This window comes from Nelusetta ayraudi, unplaced genomic scaffold (assembly GCF_046127955.1).
Source record: "Nelusetta ayraudi isolate G7.1 ecotype Tasmania unplaced genomic scaffold, CSIRO-AGI_Nayr_v1 ptg000011l, whole genome shotgun sequence".
NCBI classification, from domain to species: Eukaryota; Metazoa; Chordata; class Actinopteri; order Tetraodontiformes; family Monacanthidae; genus Nelusetta; species Nelusetta ayraudi.
This window is the reverse complement of record NW_027466061.1, coordinates 13362884-13383177: the sequence shown is the minus strand read 5'-3', so window position 1 is coordinate 13383177 and position 20294 is coordinate 13362884. Positions and strand designations below refer to the sequence as shown.

General features: G+C 44.8%; 1 protein-coding gene across 8 annotated transcripts; it reads left to right on the top strand.

Moving 5' to 3' along the window:
* Positions 1–360: 360 nt before the first annotated feature.
* On the top strand, positions 361–18587 carry tcf3a (transcription factor 3a). Of its 8 annotated transcripts, none has more exons than XM_076021154.1 (20): positions 361–935; positions 3874–3970; positions 4199–4268; positions 8940–9013; positions 9454–9529; positions 10077–10120; positions 10262–10394; positions 10754–10803; positions 12057–12156; positions 12447–12583; positions 12682–12832; positions 12954–13012; positions 13118–13196; positions 14099–14175; positions 14293–14469; positions 14562–14661; positions 14781–14913; positions 17461–17696; positions 18029–18160; positions 18271–18587. In XM_076021154.1, exons 2-19 carry the CDS (start codon positions 3917–3919, stop codon positions 18151–18153), a joined length of 1875 nt encoding a protein of 624 aa, XP_075877269.1. In that variant the 5' UTR covers positions 361–935; positions 3874–3916; the 3' UTR covers positions 18154–18160; positions 18271–18587. The 8 variants fall into 8 exon arrangements, with proteins under 8 accessions (XP_075877269.1, XP_075877272.1, XP_075877271.1 ...); XM_076021156.1 differs by lacking the exon at positions 17461–17696 and adding an exon at positions 15532–15767 and having other exon boundaries at positions 363–935; positions 10080–10120; positions 10265–10394; XM_076021153.1 differs by lacking the exon at positions 17461–17696 and adding an exon at positions 15532–15767 and having other exon boundaries at positions 363–935.
* The last annotated feature ends 1707 nt before the right edge of the window (positions 18588–20294 follow it).

Here is a 20294-nt window from a genome sequence, read left to right as displayed (position 1 = left end):
GCATTTTGTTTTTTCCTTTTAATTATGCGAAATAACTGACGTTACTGCTTGTATTTATTGATTGATTGTTAGCCAACTGAATAAACCTTCCTAACAAATTTTACATTATTAAATATTTAAACATGATTATCTCTCTGCTCTCCTGGGCACACACAGACACAAACACACTTTTGGCAGCGCTCTATCGGTGTTCGTGAGCAGACCCACAGCGCTCGGAAGCCGTAGGCACAAAGGCACTGCCCTGAAGCCCGACGATGAAACATATTTGGACAGCTCGTCTGCCAATCAAAATTTCACTGTATCCAATTGGTCCATCCTCTGATATTATCATTCCATCCTCTCTCCGCTGGCACAGTCTTAGTAGGCTTTCCGCCGTGCTCATCCGCTAGCTCACATAGATCCCCGCGTATCGATAGCTTGAGCATTTTGTGGGCCGAATATATTCTCTTAACCGTGACATCTGCGGCGTTTGAGATATTTGCAGTGTCATAGGCGACACTCGTCGCGGATAATTATTGTGCTTGTTACGGATTTTTTAGTTCCAATTGGATGTCGTTGCTGCCTCAGCGTCCGTGTCCTCCCGTTGGCTCGGGCTCGAAGCGCTGCGCGGAGTGATACAAGTGTGACCCGACAATGTGGAGGCTGTTAAAATGTCTACTTGGAAAATGAAATGGTCAGAATCGCGCTAACGTTGAAGAAACGACTCGACAAGAAGCAAAAAGAGGTTATGGTTTGTGTCGGAGACGCGCCTATACGTTCCTGACACATACGTCAACGCAGCGGCGGGGACTAGTTGCTGTTCGCCTCGGCTTTTCTTCACTCTCATCAAGCCCTCGGTCCGGACCACGGGGGAAGGATCGGATCCCTAACTTTGTTTTTCTCCCTACCCCCGCCGCTTAATTGCTCCCACTTGGATGCTTCACTGTTAAATCCAGGTAAATATGCGGACGTGTGCACTTTGGAAGCGGGTATGCGTGCGTTGAACTCGGATTGCCACATCCGTCGCTAACTGGGAGTCCCATTAGCGATCAAGTTTGTTAGCGCATCGCTCAAGTTGGAGCCAGCGCCTCGGCTCTGGAAAAGCGGGGTGGGTGTCGAGTCTCTTCGGCCTGAGCTCACTAGCGAGTGTTACTAGCTTGTGTGTCGATGGGGGGGAAAGACTTCTTTGTTCACTTCAATGGGCTATAACGTTACCGTGCATTAGCGCACTACCCAGATCAGTTAGCTTGAACCGGGTTTTTTGCTCTCTGCTCTTCGACGCATTTGTTGTTTTTTTAAATGTTCACACGGACGAGCGTTTGGTTGTGAAACATAAACATAGACGGCCCGTGTTGTTTGTTAAAGCGTAAGCTAGCTCAAGTAAAGTGCACCATTCCCGAATGTGGTCAGCATCCGCTCCTAAGTGTGTTTGTTCATGATGCCGCAGTTTCCCCCCAGTTTCAGCTCGAACCTCTGTGCGTTGTGTGCTGAAACACGAGGACGAATATCAGGAGGAAATGGTCGATGTTTTAATTAAAATGAGATTAAAAATTGACTCCCCGCCACTAGCGGCAGAAGAAAACTGCCACTGTTTGAATCAACAGTAAAGTGTTACAAACTTGTTATGAATGCCTTTCGGGAATTGAATAGAGTTTCAGTTTTTTGTTTGATAACATTTCTGCCCAAACACGGGCTCCTGTGTCTTTCCGAGTCTTTGTGTTCATCAGTGTTCGGTGGTCCTGCTCGTCGACGACGAGGCAGGCAACAGGTTTTTTGTTTTTTTTTGATCGTTTTGAACATCCTGCAGGGTGTTTTCAACCGATGACTTGTGCCGAACAACTGCTAATTGACTTATATATGTATTTTTTTTAAGATTTGGTATTGTTGATGCCGGCTATGTTTGTGTGTGTGTGTGTGTGTGTGTGTGTGTGTGTGTGTGTGTGTGTGTGTGTGTGTGTGTGTGTGTGTGTGTGTGTGTGTGTGTGTGTTGCCATTTCTGCAGTAAAACTTTTGTGCCAAATGGTCAGGCCGAAGTAGGGGGGTTGCTCCAACAAGCCGACTCAACTTCCATTTGTTAGGAGGGGCTAAAACAGTTATCCCCCATTTTGACCTCACACAGTGACACTGCTGTTATTACTACAAGATTGTGTCTCGCCTCACTATTTGGACTTGTTATTTTGTTATTAACGCACATTTCAACTGTAGCTAATGTTTGCAGCACCGCTATGGCCTTTTCCCCTGCCGTTTGAATCCCACCGGTTGCATTCTTTCACGCCACATGATTCAGACACAGTTGCTTTCATTGTTCCATTTGTATAATTCATTGAATTGAATTTTAAGACGCCTGCTGTTGCCTCTGTGCGCGCTATAAAGCGTGTATAGCACCTGCCACCTCTGTGGTGCACTTTGCTTCAACCTAAGAGGTGAGACAGAGCAAATATGATGACAGCGCAGCCGAGGAGTAGAATTGCATAAAAGAAGCCCCTTTAAACAAACAGGCGGGTTTACTCCCACTGAATGTAACAAAGAGGTTCATGGCAACGCACTAGAAAGAGTTTATCTGACTTGATTCCCAAGGGGAGGAGGCTCCACAGTGTGTTCCGCAGTCGTCTTGTCTGTTCAGTCTTGAAATTGACACAACTAACGGGCCACTTTCAGAGATCAACTCAGCGAAATCAAACCCTTTTTGACTTTAACTTAAACAAAATTTCTAATGATAAATGATGTTTCAGAATCTTGACAAACTTTGATTTAAAAAAAAAAGAAGATATATATTGTTTTACAGGACACATCCATAAAAATAGAAAAATGATGAAAAAAACAAAAGAAAAACAGCCTGCATAAATGTGCTATATTCCTTAAGCTGAAGAAGTAGTAGTAGGAGGAGGAGTAGCTTCAATTTTGTTTTGTTATTGTTGTTCAACTGGATAACAAAATAACGGGAAAAAGCATGTATACTTGGCTTCAACAATGGTTTAAGCCATTGTTCCTTCATGTGTATTTGTCATTTTCCCTCCTTTTTAGAACATTTCACAGAGGTGAAAGCGCCTTAACTTGTTTGTAAAGTCACCTGTTGTTTGAGGTGGAGGAAGTAGCTGCATGGCCTGAGTGAGAATGGGTGCAGACGGTGTAGCCTGCGGCTGCATTGACCTCACCAGTAACAGATGTGGGTGACCTTTGTAAAATTCTAAATTGCTACATTATTGAAAATATTTCCTATTAAGCATTGAACGTTACTTAGCCGAACATGCTAAATGTTACTGTTTACAGCAGCAGCACCAGAGGGTCATAACATTGTGAATACAGGGTCGTACTTTGACTTGCTTTTGGATTTTTCAGCTACATAGTTATAACCTCCCACCTCTTGCTGACAGATTTTAGTGTTCCTCTATTGAGTATTAGCCTGTTGCGCATTTAAACCTCACATTCCAATTTCATAAATCGCAGTCCTGCAAGAACTGGAGTTTCAGAAAGTGTGTATTTTTTTTTTTTTTTACGAGAAGCTGATACCAAATAAAATGCGGATACCCTGGTTTGGACACACATACATTATCCCTTGTTTATGTATAGCCATTGACTACCTGCACAACATACAATGGGTAAAGAGGATGAGACATCAGCTTAAGATCAAAACAGAACAAATGTGGCCACGGCTTGGAAGTATCTCACCTCCACTATGATTAAAAGAAATTGAGATTTGGGTTTTGGTAGCAAGAGGATTTGTAACAACACTTTCCTTCATTTTAAACCATGTTGCTGTATTAACATGTACTGTACATACTGTACTGTGATTATTGTGTCTGGCCCAACTTCCACCTTCCTTCGCTCAAAAGGTCGCAGAGGATCCCTGAAAAACCTAAAAAGTTGCGTCACATTCTGTGTCTCTCTTCGCAGTGTCTTGCTGAGACTGAACAGGCAGAGTGAACCGCAGCAGAGAATGGCTGCAGTGGAGACGGACAAGGAGCTCAACGACTTGCTGGATTTCACTGCTGTAAGATGCTCTAACGTTGTTGTCTGATTTCTCCCTCTTCTTTTTTTAAATTCATTTAATTTAATGTTTTAATTTTAATTTATGATTAGCATTTAAAAAAAACAAACAAAAAAAACAACATTCCAGGTTTAATTACGATCGTCAGTAGATAAGACTTAGTAAGCAGATTACCAAACCAACCGGTCCACTTACACTGCTGTGTTTACATTTTGATTTTTGTCATTTTAGATGTTTGAGCTTCCGGTTTCAAACGGCAAGAACCGGCCAACTACTCTAGCAAGTCAGTTTGGAGGCTCAGGTAAGGGCAATTGTTTCTTCTTGCCGTTCCCTTTACCATCTGTTTTGCCTGTTGTCTCGTGTATCGAACTTAGAAAATTGTCCCACATTCAGCCCCACCCTTAGTTGGTGTTTCACACCGCTGCTAACAGTCAGAACAGTTTTTAAGGTTTGTTTTTTTTACATGATGTGTCACCCGAGATGTGTTTCCATCTTTTTTGCACTTCCTCATGCTCGCCTTGCAGGTGTCTCCACCCCACACCTTCAGCTGTTGCCATTCAATAACTTCAGGACAAAACGGAAAGTAGAGTTTTACAGGATCGCAACAGTTAACCCCTCCCCCACGTTTACCTTTTGACATACTACATGTCTTCCGGGCCTCCACATAACTCACCTCCCTGTGCAGCAGGTCTCTTTGCTGTCAACACAAATGTAACATGTAATTGAAGTTGGGATAAAAGGTGAAGCAAATGGTAACGGGGTGCCGCGTGGAGGGCTGCGTCGCCTTCTTCTCTTTTAGACGTTTGTTTGTGATGTCAGGGTTGTGACTATCGCCGATCCACATAGATTTGACCCGTAGACTGGCACAGAAATGAATATTATGGCTTTTTTCAACAAAAAGAAAATGTGTGGAAGAAGCCCGCCAACGTCTTTGGCGTGTAGCTGTTAACATTGTGGACGACAGTTTTATGGATTAGAGGTGGGAATCATCATTGCTAATCTAAAGTCATCGCAGAAAGTCTTTCTCAAGTTTCCTTGGCACTCAAGTTTCCTAGTTTTGTACCAGCAACCTCGTAGTTCTAACTTACACGACAAATTCTTACCATACTACAACTTCTAACAGCTTATATTGACAACCGTGATCCTTTGGCAGGATTCAGGCTTAGATATCTTGCCCGTGTCCTGAGATCAGCGCTGATGTAACTGCCTTCTAGCCCTCTGGTGCCTTGTTGCCTCCTCTTTTCCCCGTACAGTCGGCTTGGTTAAAATTTTGGTTAGCAGAGGTTTGAACATGTGTCCCCAAAGGGAGCCTCCCTTTTAGAGCCTGCTGTCGTAATGATACATGTGCTCTACTCTTTCACTGTGCCTTTCCAGTCCCTTTCACTGGTGAGCAAGTCGTTTTCAGCGTACTTTCTTTTCTTTTTTTCTTCTCTAGAAACCGAGAATCCTGAAATATCTTTTTAGAGGCTTGTGTGCACTAAAATGCAGAAGGGAAGAAGTTTCAAATTTGCATGAAGTGGTCCATGTTTCTAACAGATGTGATAGTGAAACAGTTACTTTCAAGTGGATCTGCTGTTAAAAAGCACATTTAAGAAATCTGCAATTTCACACACGTCCAAGCGAGAGCACCCTGCTGGAAGCTCTGTTTGCTTTTTGAGTTAAAGCGCTCTTGTGTTTGAAAAGCTCCCTGTGACTCAAAGGTTAACACAACCAAGCGCATGTTATTGTACATTGTTCAGTATTTCATTAACAGTCAGCGCTCTCTTGGGATTTAATCTGACTTCATCCTTTGTGTCTGTGTGAGTCACTTCAGTGAGGGAAGGAAGAAGGTGTGTAGACAAAAAGGCACACTCACTTCTAGGTGCCCGGGGCTGCGTGCCTGTAAAAACCAAGACGCGTCTGCAAGTTGGGTCAATGTATGTGCCAGAGTTTTGCTCATGAAGCTTATGACTCAGGCCGGCTGTCTGTTTCCACTATCTTTTCCTGTGTAATTATAGACTAGCCATGCTCAAAGGGCTGTTGCATGCTGGGAGGAGAAGTGCTCTGGTGCTCACCAAAGAATTTGCCTGACGTTACTCACCCTTCGTTTTCCTCCTTCCATTATTTGTAGTCTGTTTGAGTAGTGCAGTGCTCATTGTTGCCTTTGTTTTCCTCTCATTGTAGCGCTAATGGGAATCTCTCTGTGAAGAAAACAAAGTAATCTGTGCCACTGAGTGACTTACAATGGAGTTTATGTACATAAGTAACATCTTTTTGTGCTCATTTATGATAAAAGGTTCCTGACTTTGTAGAAATTGAAGTCGTTCATACAGCTGTCGAACCATGAACCTCAGGGGCTCACACAAAGAGTACAACATTTGGACGAGAGAGAGCTGTAGGCTGAAAACTCGGTTGACAAAGTGGTTGGAAAAAACATAGGAACGTGCTTAGAACATGAAAATACAAAGGACAAACACTTGCTTCATGTTAACACACTGCACATAGTCTAACGTCTGTAGTTTACCAGCCACAAGAAAGATCCAAGAAAGCAAAGCAAAAAAAAAAAAATGCAAAAAAACATTTTTTTTGTAATAATGGATGTTTGTTGAGGATGTTTCACTGTTGTGTTGTGCAAAATACTCCCGGGCCAAGGGAGTTTTTTCAGCTGCAGTAAAACATTGGCCCCTGCAAGTCCATCATCCATCACAGAGCAAAAGGAGTGAACGCCACCAGCGACGAGTATGAGACATCCAAGTGACAGTCTTGGTGGTGTTGTGGATGCCCTGCCGACTGACACGGGGAAGCATTTTGGTTTCCTCGTGTCAGGAAATGAGATAGGAGAAAAGGGCACGGACGCACTGAAAACAATATGCAGACTCATTTAAAGCAGCCCCGTCTTATTAAAAAGTCAAATCATGGTGGAACGTGCATTTTGAAGAGGGCAAAGTCAGCCAGTAATTGTAATTGGCTCAACTTGGTGTCTCTTTCAGTCTGAGCATTGATTTCTTAATGTGAGCTGCACCTTTTCTTCACCTCTTTTGTCTTTTTGTTGTAATTATTGCAATGAATATGGTGCTGCAGATTGTTACTGAGGTATAACTTTTGATCAAGGGAGGTTGATATCGTCGGCGTGCTTGCTTGTCTTCGGATTAATGGTGATCATTTTGCTGACGGCAAACGGAAACGGCGGCTGTGTGGGGGCGTTGTTGCTGTTAGGAGATGATTTCAACTCTCTTGCTTGTAGAATTTGTGTGTGTGAGGGATAAAAAAGCAACGCAAGCGTCTGCCTTTCTCACCAAAATATCATTCTGATTTTGTGGCTCACTCGATGCCACGGACATAATCCCATCGCTGCAGCGTGTTGCCGGTCCTGTGTGTAACCTCTGCTTGTATGTAATGTCGGATTGATTCTGTTGTTGCAAATAAAGCTCCGTGGGACCATGTGGGAGTTACGACGATGCAGGATGGGTTTAGAGATTTTTTCAGGAGGGGACACCAGTGCTGAAGACACAGCGGGTGTATCGCCCACCACAAGGTTATTTACACTGTTTGGTTGGACATTTTATCCATCTTGACGAGTCTTAGAATTTGCAACTCGTATTGCATTTTGTCATGTGCACGCAGTCTAACTAGTCAGTGTCTCCGTGCTTCTCCAGTGCTTTGTATCGAGCTCATGGCAGCAGCTGTCATTCTCCAGGTGGCCACTGTGACGTTCGCCGTCCTCAAATCATTTTGCTGTACGTAGCCGACGCTACGAAATGACCTCAGTTCCTCATTTAAAGTATGTCATTTTTTGAAAACGCATAGCTCAAGTGCTGCAGGGTTGTAATAGAGGGCAGTAACGTCCTCGTGATGTGACAGATGGAACGTGTGTATTAGAGCAGCCTCTCAGATGACAACACAAGTGTCGTGAAGCTGATGGTTTGTGCCGTCAATTAAAAGTTTGGCTCATTAAAACTGCTCTAATCTGCGCCTTAACGAGTGCAACCCTGTCACACGACAGCGACGCGATGCTGAAGAGACTTTCTCAGCCGACACTTTGACACCGACGACATGCAGCAGGAAACAAACGGCTCTTGCGTTTTCTTTTGCGTCGTTGATTGATGTCGAGAGTGGCTGTCGGGCTAGAGGCTAAACCACACCACCACATTGTCTCCCTGGCGCGTCGTTGTGCCGGAGCAGCACGTATAGATCACAGCTTTTACGGCCATCTCGCAGCTCTCGGTGCCGCAGACCCGTCATTCTGTTCTGCTGCTGATTCTGTCGTGATTCTAGCCCCCCCCAACCACCACCACCACCACCTTCCCCACCCTCCAACCCCTTCCACCCTCTCCGCTTTTTAATTAGACAACAAAACAAAAATATGAATATTCATAAAGCCCAGCTTCATTAATATGCACAATTATGCAAATCAGCGCACAATTAAGCCTCAGCTCTCCCCCCAAGAGATGCCGCATTGAAGTATGAGAGGAGATTGAGAGAAAAAGGGGACGGGCAGGAATTTCTGCTTCAGCAGCCTTTAAAATCACTCCTCTCCAATGCGTTCACCTCGCCGGGAGCCGGTGGGCTTCCTCTGGCCTCCGCTGTCTCCTGTCCGCCGTGTAAGACCGAGCCTTTGCATCGGCACTAACGCAAATGTTGCCAGAGTGTATGTGGAGTGAATGTCTGTTGCCATGGAAAACGTAATGGAGTGGAGTGGGACAATGAAGAATGTCGGGGATGATTCGGGGAGCCTTATACGAGCTGTTAATTATTCAAACTACCTACAGCTCACATCCATGCTGTCTGTGTGACAGCTCTGTCACTGTGATGTCTTTGTGCGAGCTGCAAAGTGAAGCCCTCAGTGGTGCTGATCGCTGCGCGCTGCAGTCTAATAAAACCCAGTTAAAAGCAGGTCAACCTCATCGTTCCGTCAAGTTGGCCTTAGTTTTGTTCATCTTGAGCTTCTGTCTTTTGATGGTTCATTGAAGTAACGCGTTTCTTTGTCTTGCAGGTATGGACGAGCGCAGTGGCTCCGGTCCTTGGGGTCCAGGACACCAGAACGGCCCGTCTTTCAACCAGGGAAGGGTACGACGACAACTGTTCACCGCTACTGTCAATCCTGTTCAAATGCGGCAGATTAGCCGCTCATTCTGTGATCCAACTAACCATTTTAGAGTTTCACCGATGGAAAAAAATAAATCCACCCAGTGGAAGAACAACTTCACGTTTTTGCTGCTCACAGGAATTAATTTTGAGCAGTTAATCCATCAATTTCGATGAATCAATTTGTTTTAATCTTGACTGGATCACGTCTAATACACGCATCACTTAATAATCTGTATTGCACACTTGACTATTTTTGAAAGAACTCGAAGATTTAATGGATATATTCAACTTTGAATCAACATAAAGAAATGTCAGAATTACCTGCGTTATCGATTAAGCATCTTTCTAAATGCAGTATATATTTATTGTAATTCACTTCTGCCCCCCCATCCTCCTCCTCCCTCCCCCTTCCTCCTCAGGGTTTCGGTGAAGAAGGTCTTTACAGTGGACAAGAGGGCATCAACTCCGCCTCCATGTATGCACCAGTGATTGCTGGTAAGGAACTTTGACTCACAAGATTCTAATTACGGGGACTTGATGGAAGAACATAACATAACTGACAGTCAGTGGCAAGTTGCCTGGCCGAGAGCTCCCGCGGTCAGGCTCTCTCACACAACGGCGGGTCAGAGCGCATTTCTGCTTAGCTGGCAGTGTGTGTTGATGTGGAGGAGGGGTTTGTTTTTGCGTGTTGCAGTTAGTCTGCTCAGGGGAGGGTGCGGGCCTGGGGGATGTAAAGGGCACTCATGCACAAACAAGAGCCTCCCCTGGGACGGGGGCAGCGTATAGCCCACTTCTGTTTAACTGTCAAGGGAGAGGACGTAGGCTTGGTACAGTCGCCCCTCAACATTTATAATGGGGCCAATTTGTTGTTGTTTCTGCCGTCTGCAGCCGTAAATACCGCACATCATCATACACGCATCTCACGCGGCAGATGGGAGACGCCCACACGGAGAGCAAAGAATGGCCAGATTGTGATTTAATGTTGACATTAAAGGCCAATTTTCTCTATCATGACCCGCTTTTGTGCTGCATTTGCTCCCAGCAGGGAAGGCTGAGCGAGGGCCGTACTCGTCGTTCGCCACGCAGGTAACCCATTGAGAGAGAGAGAGCCGGTTATTTTATTTTTTTGATTGTTTAATTTCTCTCAGTTGATATTCATTTTGACTGTGCTCGAATGCATGTCCTTTCATACCACGTGTGCCTGTGCTTTCTTCATATTGTCCTCAGCAGGGCTTCCTGCCCACCGAGATCCCCATGCCCAGTCCTCACGCCATCTCCCCGTCTGGCCTGAAATCCAGCTCCCAGTTTTACTCCTATGATGGAAGTAATCCTCGTAGGAGATCCCCACAGGAGCCTATTGGTAGGAAAAAAAAATCTTTGTTTTTGTGTGCATGCAAGTTGATTTAAATATGTGCTTCCCATCACTTCAGCTGCTCCGTTTTTACAAAGAAATTTCACTTCCCCATTTTGCTAACGGGAATGAAATCACACAGAGCTCTCTCCGTGAAGAACCGAATAGCATCAACAACTGAAATACCTTTTGATTAGACATTAATGAGTAGTCACAAGACAGATGGATGGATGGCGGGTGAGAGAGAGATAGAGAGAGGGATGTGTAACCACAGCCCTGACATCGGCGCTTGTTTATTCTGCGCTAACGCAAGTTCTTTGTTTTGTGTGTGCATGCTTAAGTAATGGCCTGTGTCTTCCTTCCCTCAGAATCTCAGCCAAAAAAGATGAGGAAGGTGCCTCCCGGCCTGCCCTCCTCTGTGAGTGTTTGCATCCACAAACGTTGCCACCTTTGAATGGTATCTCCCCACTCGCAGTCAGCCCGTCGAAGCCAATAGCATTTGGCCTCTCCAGCCTTGCAGTGGCTGGCGAAGCGGTGGAATAGCTGCAGTACATGACTTCCAGCTCTTACAGCTGTGTATCTCCGCCACTGTGAGAGGGGGCGGGGGAGTAGAGGGCGGAGGGTGGGGGTGGGTAGAGAGAGAGCGAGAGAGAGAGCCACTCATTCACCCAGTCACTCATTTGCAGCATGTATTTATAGTGTGTTGTGTTTGTGGGCCCTTTATTTTATGACCACATTTCTTCCCGTCTGCCAAGTATATCCATCAAATCACTGGAGGGAATTCATCCCAGCGTTTGATGGTTCCTACTCCACCTCATTTCTTTTCCCTTCCCCCTCCCCCTACTTCTGCTCTCTGGGCTCCCCATTTCCTCCTCTGCTCTGTCCCCAACCTCACAGCCCACCCCCACCGCTCCTCCGGCCGACTCCCTTCTCCTTCCCGCCACCTCCCTCCCCTTTCTCTCCCTCGCTCCCTCCCCCATCTCTCTATCCCAGCTGCCCGTGGAGTTGGCTGCCGTCCAGGACTCGGCAGATGGTTCAGTAATTAGGAGTGCATCTCTCCGCTCCCTCTCTGCCTCTCCCCTCTTTTTTTCCCTCTTCTTTTCTCCCCATGTAATCAAATTACAGAAAGAAACTTCAGTCCGTTTGGGTTTGAAACTCTGCAGATAGTCTGACGCATTCCCCCCCCCCCCCATCAAAACTTGATTGGGAATAAACTGAAACTTCGGGAGATCATTTGTTTGCTACTCCCTTCTTCTTCTTCTTCTTCTTCTTCTTCTTCTTCTTGCACGAGCATCATACCGTGAATCAGAACCAACTGTTTTGTCTATCTAGTCGCCACATCTGACTGTTAAAGAGTGTTTAACCTGTCTGGAAGCGATTCTGTTGGTCAAAACCAGATTAAAAATGCTAATTTGATCATGTACTGGACAGTGCGTAGTGGTTTATGTTGCTGTAATTTTTCAAGTTTTTGTTTTTAATTTAACTTGACTCTAATGTTCAAACTGATTGTAAGGAAAAGCAGTACGTTGCTGCCCTATTAATTAAGCACAAGGTCACCTTGTAACCTCAAATAAAAAGAGCCTTATTAGTAGTACTGGTGCGACGCAACAAGTACTATGCACACAGACGCACATCATGTTAAACAGCTTCTCCCTATTTCTTTTTATGCAGGTCTATGCACCTGTCTCTGGGGAAAACTTCAACCGGGACAATGTGGGTTACCCAGCCTCCAAAGTAGGAAACGTCTACCCACCGCCATTCTACATGCAAGGTCAGTGCGTCCAAAGCGGCAGCCTTCATAACCTCCCGGCCTTCATTGTGTGGAGTTGAAAGGTTTAGCGTGACAGAGAAAGTCTTTGTTAAACGTGGTAAATTGTTTCCTGCAGACGTAACAGTCGGAGCCGGCGAGGTTGTGAATTCAACCTCCCAAAATATCCCAACTGTGAAGTCCCAGTGAAGTCATGATGTGACTTGCCTCTCATGTGCTTTGCCGTCCTTTTTTTTCTTTCTTCTTCTTCTTCTTCTTGGTGCCACTCAAACACGCTGGGTGCCCCTTGACAGAAGGCCCCCACCAGTCCTCAGATCCATGGGGCTCTGGGAGGTCAATGACTCAGCCTGGTTACTCTGCCATGGTGGGGAACTCCCCGCACCTGAACCAGCATGGTCCCTTCACTGCCATCAACCCCCAAGATAGACTGGTGAGCTCTGCCTCCCTTTCGTTTATGTCATTGTGATTTTTTTTTTTTAAATTCAATTCATCGTGTTTCAATTGCGTGTGATTGTTTGTGGCTCCCAGAAGCGGCAGCCGCTGCCCCTCTCCCCTCAGAACTACCCTCTGCACGGCAGCGAGGTGAACGGGACTCACCCTGCTGGCGTCCACTCCGGCTCCAGCAGCTATGGAGTCCCCAGCCACACACCCCCCATCATTGGAGCCGACACCATGATGGGTGAGCTCATCATAGCTGTGTGACATTTCCTCAGTGATTAGCAATGCAGTGTTTTGTTCCACACTGTGGCATATCAGGCATGTTATTCAGCACGGCGCCGTCTTCCTCTTCTCTCTGAAAGCCAACCGTGGAGCAGTTCCCGGAAGCTCGGGTGACGAGATTGGAAAAGCCCTGGCGTCTGTAAGTTGCTAAATAAAAAAAAAAAAAAGTACATGACAGATCGGCATAGAATTTGAATATTAGATGTTACAGAGTTGAGTTAGATGCAGCAACTTTGTTTTTCAGATCTACTCTGTGGACCCAAGCAGTAACGCCTTCCCACCATCACCATCGACTCCGTCTGGCTCTCCGCAGGCTGTGTCAGGTGCTGCTATGCTTCAGCTTTTGTAGTTTGGGTCAAAGCCATGGCATCAGAAGATGATGGGATCATCCGAGTCACTTAAATGCTGACCCATCTATTAAAAAAATATTTCGGCCGTCCTTCATCAGCCGTTATTTCCCTGAAAATAGAAACACACAACAACCAAACGTGCTGATTCAAAAATTCATTTAAAAAATAAACAGTGGAAGAATAAAATGAAATAAATAAAAGTATATTGAATTCATTAAATAGGAATGGATTATATCGTCAAAAATAAAAAATAAAAGGTGGGCTCACTTCCTCTTTTGTCTGTAATGAGTTGTTTACACGTCTCGCACATTCCTGTTGAGTTTGACAGGAAACAAATCATAATACATCGTTATTTCATAAAAATGTAAAAAATAAAAATAAAAATATGTATAAAGCTAGCATAACAATATACATATATACATAACCAAGAAATTAATATGTATTGTTTTCAGTCAGTTTGTTCTACTCTGATTTGTTCCCTATCCAGCTTCAGTTTCATTTATTTAAATATTTAATTTCTCATTTTATGCTCATCATAACTGACCAGATCATGTGCGTGTAACCTATAAAAATAATAGAGTAAAATCTTCCACTATCTATGTTTGGGGGCCAAACCAGTGTCTTATGTGGTTTTTGACTGAGATGTGAAGGGAAAGGAGGCCTAAGCTTAAGCAGCCGTTTTGCTATTTAGTGATTTAGTGTTGGTCAGACATGAAAAATTTGTCCCATTGTTTGTCACATGTTTTTGTGAAGATGAGACACATACAGAAACACTGCATAGCCCCTGAATGTAACCCACTCACACTGTGTGATTTTAATTTAGGCAGATAATGATTTCACATTTCCAAAAAATGTTCCCTCTGGATATTTTCTAGGCTCGGGCTCCCAGTGGACACGGTCCTCTGGTCAGGCAACGCCCTCACCTAACTTTGTGGATGGAATTCAGTCCATGGTTAGTCTGGATGTGTTATTCTCTCTGATGTGATAAATGTGACAAATCATAGACTCAAACAAACCTTGAAGGTAAATGCTGAATTCTACTGTGGTTGGTTCTGTTTGTTGTCCACAGGCGGATAAAATGGAAGACCATCTTGATGAAGCCATCAACGTCCTCCAGCGTCATGCCAGCGGACAAAGTGGGCCAGGCTTGACTGAAATGCACAATCTGCTGTCGTCTGCCGGCTTGGGGTTGCCTCCAGGGTTGTCCGCTGCGGCACTTGGCCTGGCCAGTCGCATCCAGGGACTGGTAAGATCACTGTAACACACTCACAAAGTACAAATTAATGTCAAACAAAAAAACAAAATTGAAAATCCTGACTTTGAAATCTCGTTTCATAGATGTCAAATGCCCCAGAAGAGTCTGGACTGCCCTCTAGTGGAGGACACCTGCATGGTCACCGAGGTTCTGCCTCTGCTCTGCATGGCTCTCAGCCGTCTGGTGAGACCTTCTTTCGCTTTGGGCTATTGTATTTTCTTCCTCAGGATGGTAACACGTGGTCCTTGTTAGACTTTCTGCAGAGATTTGATTGAAACTTGTGTCTTGTTCTGATCGTTTAGGCTTGTCCGGTGGCCTCAGCCGCAGCAGCATTGCTGATGTCAAACAAGAGAAAAGGGAGGATGAGGAGAACTGTTCCGTTGGAGACAGGTCGGAGGACGAGAGGAAAGACATGAAAGCCCATCTGGGAACGAGGTGACTTATGCCTTACATCTCCATTCATCATTCAGTTTCTGAATAACATGGCAGATGAACATGTTTTTTTTTTTTTTTTAAGTTCGGTGACTTCTGTGAATATTTTAACCTTTCTGCATTGGTGTGTTAATGGTTTTCGGATTATAGAATTTTGAAAAATAATTGTTAAACAGATCTTATATGGAGGTTTACTTTGCATGTTATATTTAGAAAGACAGAGGAAAATGTTTTATGATATCAGGGCCAGTTCTTGGTCTTATTATTATTATTATTAACATTATTATTCGTATTAGTATTAGTATTAGTATTATTAGTATTATTATTATTATTATTATTCTTATTCTTATTCTTATTCTTATTCTTATTCTTATCATTATTATTCTTATTCTTATTATTATGAAAAGACTATTGCATATCAAGTTACACATTTCCACTGCAGAACCTTTACCATGAACCAGGACCCTCTCCCCACAGAGAGTTGACACCACGATTGGTTCCTTGGTTCCTGGTCTGCTTCTGTTGAGTCAAATGAATTGTGCACCAGACAGTAACGTGTGATGAAGTGTACCCATGCTGTCGTGTCCTTCCCTCTCTCATCTGCTATCGGACCGGTAGCAGTCTGGATGATGAAGATGACGAAGATCTGCCGGTGGAGATTAAGGCCGAGCGGGAGAAATTGCGGAGGGTGGCAAACAACACCCGCGAGCGGCTACGTGTGCGGGACATCAACGAGGCTTTTAAGGAGCTGGGCCGCATGTGTCAGCTCCACGTTAGCAATGAGAAACCGCAGACCAAATTGATCATACTGCAACAGGCCGTAAACGTTATTCTCAACCTGGAGCAGCAAGTCCGAGGTCAGTGGGTGTCCAGGGAGGAAGGAAGAGGAGGGGAAGGGTTTTTTGTACAAAGTGAAACTTCATTTCTTTGCCCCCTGGCACGTCCTGCAAATAATGAAATATGTTTTCAATCACATGAATTTTTTGACTCTGCGCATGATGGAATTATGTCTTCCTCGACACCTGTGAGCAGTTGTAGTTTGTCTTCTCCACATGGTGCCAGTTTCATAAAGGAAACTAAAGGCTCGCAAAGACGAAGCACGTGGCAAAGAAATGAAGCTGTGTGACTGTTATTAAGACCATTCTCCAGTCCATCCTTCAAGTTTGATTTTCTCCTCTTTCTCAACACATACACAATGTTTTCACTCTGACTCAGTATGTGTTGTGCGGTCTCTCTTTGGCTGCGAAAATGCTTACAAATCTCTCCGTTTCGCTCTGGATTAACGCTTCCCTCAAAGAGTCTCTTTATTTCCGTCCTTTTTAAAGGTCCCATATTGTTCAAAAGTCAATCTCTTTGTTGTTTGTTTTGTTTTAATTGTGTGTCTTTAGCCCATCCGTTCAGTGAACTCCCCAGAAAAGACAACAGTCCATTTTTGCCTTTTTTTTTTTTCTATTGTTTTCGTTTGGTACAAAAAGAGTATTCCTTTGTGACGTCACAAAGGGTCATTTCCCAGCTTTCCTATACGTTTGAGGAAGGACCAAGAAGCAGGAAGCTAAACTTGAGTGTTTGTGCAGGAGGCTGCAAACAAAGGGCTAAATTGGTTGTTTTCTTTACATTATTTTAAAGATAGTTCATCATGCAAGGCTGCTCCACTGGAAAATATAGACCAGAATATGGGACCTTTGATGTCGATTAATTTATGTCATTATTTTGTTGGTTCCCACTTGTTTTAGCTGAAGCCCATGTTGGCATGAAAGCAGAGCTGTATCTCGTCATGCGTATTAACCTGTCGCTCTGCTGTGTCTGCGCTGCATGTCCCAGCCTCCTGCAGCAATAACCTTTTCAAACTTCTACACCCAAGGACCCCCCTGCATCACTCACACTCACCTTCCTCATCCTCATTTTCCCTACAGATGGCAGCAGTGGTCGCCTCCTCCTCACGTCCAAATAAATACATCTTCCTTCTGCTGATGTATTTAACACACTGCTCTCCGTCTTTCTTCTTGGCTTCCTCTTCTCCGCTTTTTGGTTCCTTCTGTGCTGGCAGAGGGTGTTGCTTCCTCTCATCCTCCCTTTCCTTCCTCATTCCTTCTATCGATTTGCCAGACAGTCACCAAAACCCCCCACAACTTCCAGCCTGGACCCTCATGACAAAAAAGGAAGAAATTACAAGTGGGACAGGCTTCATCAGAGATTTCTTCTGCCTTTAATACTCAGTTTACAATTATTCAGTCACCTGAAACACTCAAATTGACTTTGGAAGTTTGTCTAAAAATGATTAGCATTGTAGTTCCACTCCGCTCCCCTGCCACTCGGCCCGGCTCCACTGGGATCTTCTCCATCCATTCTTGTCGTCACAAATAAACCAACAAATATATATTTGTTTAGCGACATCGCATCTAGTTAATACATTGGTACAGGTTTAAACCAGTACAACCAGTTTAAACCGTCCAGCTCAGGTTCAGTGAGGGTTGTGATTTGGGTTTGTTAACCGACCCCCCCCCCCCTCGCTCCCCCACCAAACGCCTACCCCTCTCCTTCCGGCTGCAGCCTTGCCGCAGTGACGGATGAGAACCTCACGGCCGAGGAGAAGGAGCACAGGGAGCGTGAGCGCCGACAAGCCAACAACGCTAGGGAGAGGGTGCGCGTGCGCGACATTAACGAGGCCTTCAGAGAGCTGGGCAGGATGTGTCAGGTCCACCTGCAGAGCGACAAGGCGCAGACCAAGCTGATCATCCTGCAGCAGGCCGTGCAGGTCATACTGGGCCTGGAGAAGCAGGTGCGAGGTACGTCAGCCAGCACGGAGAGGTCTGAGCAGAGGGCCTCACGCCGCTGAAGGGGAGTCTCTCATTCAGTTTTCCCTCTGAGCTGCTGTGTCACAACGCTTTGGCTTTCTGCCTGTATCACTCTGAGAAGAAAGGGAGAACCTGTGAGGAAGCACATCCCTGCTTTTCTGCCCAGCCTGTCATCCTTCTTTCCACCTTCCTGCTGCTCTCACTTCCTCCTGTCCATCCGTTTGTTGTCGTTTTTCTGCTTGTTTTGACCTATTTTTACACTTTTGACACGTGAGATTTCCAATTTGGAGTTTTTAATTGGTGGTCGTGTCCTCCTTTTGAAGAGCGTAATTTGAACCCGAAGGCCGCTTGCCTGAAGAGGAGAGAGGAGGAGAAGGTGTCAGGCATGGACCCCCAGATGCAGCTGGGTGGAGGTCACCCTGGCCTGGGAGGAGACGGACACATGTAACTCTCAGGTCGGTTGTTACACTGAATACGTATGATTTGTATCCCTATTAATGTCTACGGGGAAGAATATACAGTATATTTTTTTTTATTTGTTTTTTCTCATTTCTCTTTCTTCCAGCTCCTGTTGATTGTACAGCACCCTCCTCCACCCACTCACCCCTGAACATGTGGCCTTACTCTGTCATCGTCATGCATCTCAGTGTGTGTTCGTCGACTTTTGGAAAGCACACCGACACACCTCATCACTGACAAGGCTGATGGCCACATTCCTGACAAGAAATGGGATAATAATAACAAGCGCCCTTCCCCCTCCACAGACTAAGCTACTTGTGTTAATCTTTACGGGACAGTAGTTTGCAAGCCGGTGTTGACAAAAGTGGGAAGTTCAAATGATTATGTTTTACGTAAAACTTTTTACTTCTTAATTTTTTTTAATTTTTTTTTTAAGAAAAAAAGTGTATCATGGGAGCAAAACTTGTTTGGATCAAATGAAAAACATACGGATCAGTTGCTCCTGTGAGCAGAGTTAAGATCTGTATTGTTGGACAAATATTGGCATTCCCATGTGAAAAAGGAGGTCTTATACGCTATTAGCAAAAAGGTTTTAACTTAATAAAAATGAACAAAACATACCTTACAGAGGCCTCGTGCATAGTGTTGAATCAGCATAAAGAAGGCTGTGTTTTTTTTTTTTTTTTGATCTGCTCATCCTATAATTGTGACACATCGTTTTGGAGGCAACCAGCCTCCCTGAGAGCACTCTTTTCTTTCTGAGGCTGGTAAAAAAGACTCTGTTTGCTTTTGTTTTGTTTCAATTTGTTGTTTTGGCTATAAGGTGAAACAGTCTGACTCCCTTGTTTATTTTGTTGCTGTGGATCCTTACGTCTTATCTCTTTAAGTGCTGTCCTGTTGTGACCATGCTGAAAGTGTTGAGAGACTGCCTGGGAGAAGCCCCTCAACCCCCAGCCGACACGAGCAGAGACTCCATATACGATCAGGGCTGGTGTGCGTCAAGGTTAAAGGCCCACTGATTGTCACATCCCCAAGGATGCGAAATGTCTCCTGAGTTTGACCCATCCCCTGAGCGGTGAGCAGGAGCAGTGCCGCGCCTGGGAATCGGTGGGCGAGCTAACCCCCACACCCAAGGACAACCCCAAATATTGAGTGCCAAGCAGGAGTAAAGTTCCAAACTTTCAGAAACGGCAAAGATTTTGGACGCAGTCGCTGCCAGCACTGCTTTGCGCGTCCACCAGCGCCGTTTGACTCTCTCACACCACCTGTTGAATCACACCAACAGGTGCTGGTCGTGCACAGAGAACTCACTAAATTCAAGCCTCAGAATAGTTTGTACTGTGGTGAATGACCCTTGGCTCTGACTTCAACAATTTGCTAATGAAAGGGATCATGAGTGTTACTGCTTTCCTACAGAAAATTGACCCAATTGCCATCAATGGACTTGTTGTCGCCCTAACCCCATAACAAGCATTTTGATGTTCTGGTTTCCCTTTGAACAATTTACGGTGCCCGTTGTATGGATGCTCCTTTTGTAGAATTGATTTATCATTGTTTGTCTGTTTTTTTTTTAACTTTCTTGAGTTAAGGGTTTGTCATTTGGAATGCTTGTTTTGTTTGTTTGGGTTTTTATTTGTCTTGCCATTGTTTGTTTTCATTGTAAAGCGTAAGACGACTCAATTTAGATTCCAGGAACAATATGAGAGGTTTTATTTCATACCAGGCGCTTGGAGACATTAGAGATGATCTGGCTGGAATAATACCCGTGTTTGATATTGCTCTTCAGTCATTTTGAATACCTGTTTGAACACAGACCTACCAGGCCAGTGGTAATTGGATTATTCAACTGTTTGCGACAGTTTTTCTAAAAAATGGAACACAGTATCTCCCACAACCCCTTCTGCCCTCCCGTTCCTCCTCTTGATTTTTCAGCTCTCCGAAGGGCTCATTGATTACTCTGAGGAAGGGGAAGCAGGGGCTGTGTGCACAATCTGCAACAAGACTCATTGTTTCCAATTTGAGGTGGAACAGAATATGAATCAAAAAAGGGTGGCCTTAGTCATTTCCCTGACACTTTGGGAGTTTTGATAATGGTTACTCACCAGTGCCTGAATACTTCACTGCTACATT